Source organism: Theropithecus gelada, chromosome X (genome assembly GCF_003255815.1).
Source record: "Theropithecus gelada isolate Dixy chromosome X, Tgel_1.0, whole genome shotgun sequence".
Classification (NCBI taxonomy): Eukaryota; Metazoa; Chordata; class Mammalia; order Primates; family Cercopithecidae; genus Theropithecus; species Theropithecus gelada.
In genome coordinates, this window is record NC_037689.1 from 36,350,372 (window position 1) to 36,357,858 (window position 7,487).

General features: G+C 36.9%; 1 protein-coding gene across 5 annotated transcripts in view; it reads left to right on the forward strand.

The window, feature by feature from the left end:
* GLRA2 (glycine receptor alpha 2) overlaps positions 1 to 6,704 on the forward strand; it is a 218,872-nt gene extending 212,168 nt beyond the window's left edge. Inside the window, exon 10 of one of the 5 annotated variants that reach the window (XM_025372316.1) lies at positions 5,154 to 5,432. In XM_025372316.1, the coding sequence (XP_025228101.1) occupies positions 5,154 to 5,432 (279 nt within the window). Of the gene's footprint in view, positions 1 to 5,153 lie in introns of all 5 variants that reach the window. The other 4 variants (XM_025372318.1, XM_025372314.1, XM_025372315.1 and 1 more) reach the window with 4 other exon arrangements.
* The last annotated feature ends 783 nt before the right edge of the window (positions 6,705 to 7,487 follow it).

Consider the following 7,487-nt stretch of genomic DNA (forward strand, 5'->3'; position numbering starts at 1 on the left):
GCAGCTGGAAACCATCATTCTCAGCAAACTATCGCAAGAACAGAAAACCAAACACCACATGTTCTCACTCATAGGTGGGAATTGAACAATGAGATCACTTGGACACAGGAAGGGGAACATCACACACCGGGGCCTGTTGTGGGGTGGGGGAAGGGGGGAGGGATAGCATTAGGAGATATGACGAGTTAATGGGTGCAGCACACCAACATGGCACATGTATACATATGTAACAAACCTGCACATTGTGCACATGTACCCTAGAACATAAAGTATAATTAAAAAAAAAAAAAAAAGGAAAACCCACTGTGTTCGGATACATACGTTTTCCTAAGACAGACTGGAGAGTCCATTATGTCCTTGCATTGAGTAAGACTCACTACAACCTTCAGTTCCAACTAAGAAATTTCCTATTCCAACAGAAAGGAGGACCAGTCCAATCAAAAAATCTGGGTGAGAAATGCGATGGAAAGATAGTCCCCATGCCAATTTTTAGGAGTCCTTTTACTTCCTCCTATCTCAAGAATAAAAGAAAAATTACAAATATAGACTCTGTTAAAATCTTTTCATTTGTAAGTGCCATGTTCTTTAATTATATTGAAATCATTTGCTTATGACAAACAATTCACTACGATGCAATTCCGATGAGCTTTAGGTTCAATTTCACATCTAGACAAGAATTATTCTAAACACAGGAATGAGCAAATTTTACAATAAGTAAAACTGATGCATAAAATAAATAAAATTAGATAATAAATTTCAAGCAAATTGCATAGTGCCATGGCAGTGCTTTATATAGCAGACAGGATTAAGGAGATCTTATCAAAGTGGGATATAAAAATTGCATATATTGAAACCTTGACTGGATGATTCATTTTCTGTGAGAATTTGATCAGTGAATAACAAAAGAGGGTCAGCTAGAAGTGTTTATTGCTCAGTTACTAAAGATGGAAGATGATGGATAATTAACTAATTGAGTTCCTGGATAATCAGAAGAAATGGAGAATATATGCCTAAAATTAATTCTTTCCTTACTGGAAGGACCTAACTGACTCTACCTGTAAATATGCTCAACTCAGTTGTGGCTACAGATTGTTCTTTATTTTAATTTCAGTTTATCCATGACTCAAGCTGATTTCATATAGGAATCTTGTCATATTACCATAACATTTTATTCTGAACCTGCTAGAAAGGCAGTTAGTCATTTATTATAACACAAAACAATTCAAATTGGTTGCAGTTTTGTTTTCAGAATCAAAACCATCTCCTTTGATGTGAATACCGTAAAGTTCTATATTTAAAAGGCATTGAATGCATCATAATGGTAAATAAGAAGACCCTTAAACTAGCATTCATACCTCCTACATATAAAAACTTAAATGGATAATTTTTACCCACAACAGGTTTATTTTTGTGGCAGAGAATTTTAAAGAATTGATTAAATTAGCTATAACTATGCTCAGAAGCATAATTTGAAATAGTGTTGAATAAATGAGGAAAGTATTTTCAAGCATAGGGAAAACTCTTAAAATTCCCTTTTGTTCATTATTCAGCAAACGTTTATTAAGCCCCCACAGTTTACATGACGATGTACAATATAATGAGATTCTAACCTGGCATCCTTCTATTCTAGCTCAGTTAGTTGAATGAGTTAATCTTTTCAGCTGTCCATTCACAGTATGTGATGAAAGACTACAGAAATTAAATGAATGAGTCAGTCTGAAAAGACATGTGGACATGTATATTTAAGTTTCCTTTTGTTTTGTGTGCTAAAAACAGTTTACTACCTACATACCCTTTCTATTTCTTTAGGGGCTTCAGAATTTAAAAGAATATTATCTTACTGAGGCAGTGAACTATATGCTTCATCATGAGTTTCTAAAGGTTTATAGGGGTGAGAACTGTAATTTGCAAGATTCTGCAGATATGCAAAGGAAAAAACAGCACAGTAAATTTGAGCAGATAAGGAGAAAGGTATTTTGAGGGGTTGTTTCTATTTGAATAGTAATTTTAGACTTAAAAATACAGAATAGGTCATACATTTTAGAGATGGACATCAGAACTCATCTAGACCAGTGGTTTCCAACATTTTACATTAGAGTCATTGGATCTTTAAAAAAAATAGATCCTAAGTTCTCATCCCCAAAGACTGGTTTAGAAGGGGCTGGGAGGGGAGGCAGGCATACATGTATTTGTAAAAGTTCCCCAGCAGCCAAAGCTGAAACCCACAGATCCCAGCTCAGCCTTGACATTTTTGGCATGAGGTCCCTGAGGCTTTGAAAGAATAAGTAGCTTGCCTAAGGTCAACACAGCTTATAAGCCTTGGAGCAGGCACAGAACAGAAATATCCAAATTCCCAGAGCAGATCTCTCTTTACTAAACCAACTGGCATCATTTCTACTTCACACTGGTTGAGATCTAATTACCAATTAGTAGTAGCTGGGAAGTCCAAGACTGCCTATAACAAGTCCCCTCCTCCTAATGACTTGTATGTGCTTCCTTTTCTTGCTAAGCACTAAGTAAGTCTTCAGATAGTTATGAGGACACTGATGACACTGTAATAATTAATCTGGTTATTCCACATTTTGAAAGGCTTCACTTATTTAAAACTTTTGCATCCATAAAATGTATCATTCATATTTTAAGGCAAAGAAAACAGATTTAATATTTGAATCTGAGTCCCACTTAAGTCTTCATTATCGAGTTTATATAGCTGAGCACATAGAAGTACTCCGATGTTAGGCTGGATTTTGTTTGCTGACTTCCTTAAATGATAATACCTTTAGTTTGGCCCCTTCTGCCAGATTCTGAAAGCTCCATGCAGATAGAGCCCTTGTCCAACTTCATCAATTGTCTCCCAGCACCTAGTACAATGCCTGTCACAGAGGCAACACTCAACAATTAATGGTTGAATTAAAAATCCTTTATTATATTTTTGTTAAGAAATGAGACAGAGTGCCTTTAGCCAACTTGCGTAGGACAATCCCATATAAATAAAAGTATGGAAAGATGGCTTTATAAAGTAGTAGTTTTACAGTTACTTTTTAAAGAGCTTTGGACAGATTTTTGTGATACAATGGTCTGATTAAAGGTTACAACTAGGCCAAGGCAGGAAAATCACATGAGCCCAGGAGTTTGAGACCAGCCTTAGCAACATAGTGGGACCCCATCTCTACAAGAAGTTAAACAAAAAATTAGCTGGGCATGGTGGCTCACACTTGTAGTCCCAGCTACTCAGGGGTCTGAGCGGGGAGGATCACTTGAACCTGGGACGTCGAGACTGCAGTGAACCATGATCATGCCAGTTCACCCCAGCCTGAGCAATAGAGTGAGACTCTGTCTCAAAAAATAATAATGATAAAGGTTATAATTAATGTTTTTTATTGGAAGCACTAGGTGCATTCATTAATAAATTCTACTAATGTATCAAGCAAATGAGGTTTCTGTTTTTTAGCCTGCTTTTCCAAGAGATCAAATTTACATGGTGAAGGATGACACAGAATATTTGGCAATTATTCACAATTGCTATCTCTCCAGCTCAAATTCCAAGTCATTGCCAGGTTGCAATGGAATGTTCAGCCATGTTTAGGGCTGGCTTCACCAGAGATACTGTATCACAATGGGCAATGTCGATAAATCAAAAGCCTCAAGGACTCTGTTGAACTCTCTTCTTCATTTTCAGGCTGCATGTATCTCCCACAAAGGGAGGTGGCACCTGGGTACTATACTAATCTAGCTAAATGAGCCACATAGAAGCAAATCTGTTCTGCCTTCCAGGTTCTGCAGCTGCCCATCTGAGCATGTATACTATAATCTATTCTACCTATTCTGAAGTCCTTGCACCACTCTTTAAACTGTTACATGCTCTTTCAGTCCCCATTTTGCACATAATGAAGTGTAATTAACTGAAATAGCTCTTCTCACCTTCCTTATCTCTCCAGGGATCTGCTGTTGAACTTACAAAACTCATTTAAGTACACAAGGTACAAATTGTCCTTGTTGTACCATCTGAGTTATACTTAGGCTGTCATTCACATTATAAGTCCTTCATTTAGTATACCTTTTATATGTGGCTGAAGACACTACTGACATGCAGTAAGCTTTAATGAAATAAAATTAATACCAAGTTTCCTTGTCTTTTGGGAAACATAACCGTTATTATTTTCTGGCAAGATAAAGAGTTCAGTGCCTCTGGTGACTCAGAGGAGTTGCATATTATTGTGGAAGGCAGTAATCTAGTTACAGAAGAAGATAATTCAATTGATGGCTGTTTACAGCTCAGTCATTTCAATCCCACCTTTTCAACCCCACCATTTGACCCCCTCCTTTGACCCAAACATAAACCCAGATCCCATACATTTTTCTCTAAGGCTATTTGTCCTTTATACCAAGGAATAAATATAATTTTTCAGGCTTTTATCTAATTTATGTAGAAATAATCAATACAAATATCACTGACATCAGCTAAAATGACACATTTAAATATGGTAGAAATGGTTCACCAGCCAAATAATCAATGTTAAAAATCAACACTGGAAAAATTATATTATTAATGAATATTTAATCTCTGCTATATAAAAGAGATGAACTAGAGGGCTGGAGGGGGAACAGGTATATATTTAAGGGGCTCATCTTAGATGTAACATCAACATTAAACCTAATGTTAATGGAGGAATTGCGCTGTGAATGAACAACAATACTGTAAGTTCCTTAGGGCCAGGGACACAGCACAGGCTCAGTAAATGTTTTCTGAATGAATGAATGAATGAATGAATGGATGAGTGGTCCTCTTGAGAGATTTACAGTGCAACATTGGGATTTGGAGAACTGCTTTAAAATCTCTATTCGCATCTAGGGATTAATAAACTAGATTTTGGAAAAGTCTAGAATATAATGTAGGTGTTTCTGTTTATTAATTAATTAAAATGACCACAAAGTCATTATTCTTACCCTTAATTTCTCAGTCTGAAAAGTTAATGAACTGTATCTGTTCTATGAATAATTGAGTTGAACTTGAAAGAGAACTCCCTATTCCAAAAGCCTCCCACACCACCAGTTAACTGTGATTTATCCTTTTACTTCTAAAGAATTTTAAGCATCTTCCATCTAACTTGACTGACAACCAATCTGTGCTTCCTCTGTCTTTATTCTGTCAGGAAGAAGACGTTACTCGTGAAAGTCGTTTTAATTTTAGTGGTTATGGAATGGGTCACTGCCTCCAAGTGAAAGATGGAACAGCTGTCAAGGCCACACCTGCCAACCCGCTCCCACAACCCCCAAAAGATGCAGATGCCATCAAGAAGAAGTTTGTGGACCGGGCAAAAAGGATTGACACGATATCTCGAGCTGCCTTCCCATTGGCCTTCCTCATTTTCAACATCTTTTACTGGATCACATACAAAATCATTCGGCATGAAGATGTCCACAAGAAATAGATGTGCCCTACAGACCCTGGGACCTTATTGCCTCAGTGTTGTGCTTGTAAATACACAGTGAAATTGTCTTTATAACACTTTGACAGAGGAGAAGATTGAGGGAGGGGGGAGGGAGGGTCATGGGGATGGGTTTCCTGGCACCTACAAGAAAAAAAGACAAGTTATATGGGTGATGAAGAAAACTGTACAAAATTGAGGGGTTGCAGAATCACGGGAACATAATTCCCTTCCATAGTCTTTAGCATTGTTCTTTCAGTCAGACATGATATGTGCATCAATAAGACACGATATGCGGGGTCAAGTTCTCAAGGGCTGTTTGCCTTTTGGTCCTTTTGGTTTGGTTTGGCTTTGACTAATTCTGGTACTGAAAAGTTAGTTATACACACACACACACACACACACACAAACACACACTTCAAAAATGCTTAACCATCTGACCATAGTGACTAGCCTATAGTGAGTCGAGGACCAAACTTTTTCAGGAAAATGCTGCCTCGTTTTTAAAACAAGCCTCCTAAGCTATGTTCTTTACAACGTCTGTAATTAGTGTTTCACTTGAGAAATCCTTTTGTGGGTCGTAAATTATTTCTACTTATCCAGTAAATAACAATGACAAAATAAACACCAATGACAGAAAAATTTCTACTTTACTGTCCATATAGGTGTGCGTTTTAAATATTTTTCTTTCCAAGTTAAAATTTTGAAAGTTCAATTGTGTATTGTGTAACTAATTTGATAGTGTACCCTCTTAATAAATGCCCACTTTATTTTATATCCAAGTTAGTGCACTATATATATATTTTTGCTTTGGCTATATTTACATGTGACTTTAATTGCCCAACTGTGACTAGCCATTGCAGCTACTCAGCTACTGTATTTATGGAGATGGTGTGTCCTGAACAGTGTAGCTCAGGTCAGCTTGAACTTTCCATTTCTGCTCTCATTGTAGGTGTAACTACTAGTCCTAATGTCAACTGATCCATGATTTCTACTGTCAATATAAGTGAACATTGTTTTAAATATCCTTAACTAACTTAAAGAATTTTAAAATTGTACTGTGATTTTCATAACCCGTTGCCTTTTTGGTACCAGAGCTACGTGGTTTGAATTCTGGCTACATGTTTTAAGTAAGAAAAAAAAAAAGACGTATTTTTGCTTACTCAGATAAAACCTGTAAAAATATAAGGAAATAATTAAATTTTACATGTGCTGTACAAGGGGTTATTTTAAAAAGCATTTGTTCAATTTCAATAAAGCTAAGTGTGCCACAAACTTCTCTAGAGGCTTTCATTTTCATTTTGAATTAAAATGTAGATATTTAAGTTTTTATTTGAAAATTTTTATTATTATACTTTAAGTTCTGGGATACATGTGCAGAACGTGGTTTGTTACATAGGTATACACGTGCCATGGTGGTTTTCTGCACCCATCAACACATCAACGACACTAGGTATTTCTCCTAATGCTATCCCTCCCCTAGCCCCCAACCACCTGACAGGTCCTGGTGTGTAATGTTCCCTGCCCTGTGTCCATGTGTTCTCATTGTTCAACTCCCACTTGTAAGTGAGAACATGCGGTGTTTGGTTTTCTGTTCCTGTGTTAGTTTGCTGAGAATGATGGTTTCCAGCTTCATCCATGTCCCTGCAAAGGACATGAACTCATCCTTTTTTATGGCTGCATAGTACTCCATGGTGTATATGTGCCACATTTTCTTTATCCAGTCTATCATTGATGGGCATTTGGGTTAGTTCCAAGTCTTGGCTATTGTAAATAGTGCTACAATAAACATATGTGTGCATGTATCTTTAGAGCAGAATTATTTATAATCCTCTGGGTATATACCCAGTAATGGGATTGCTGGGTCAAATGGTATTTCTGGTTCTAGATCCTTGAGGAATCACCACACTGTCTTCCACAATGGTTGAAGTAATTTACACTCCCACCAACAGTGCAAAAGCTTTCCTATTTCTCCATATACTCTCAAGCATCTGTTGTTTCCTGACTTTTTAATGATTGCCATTCTAACTGGTATGAGATGGTATCTCATTATGATTT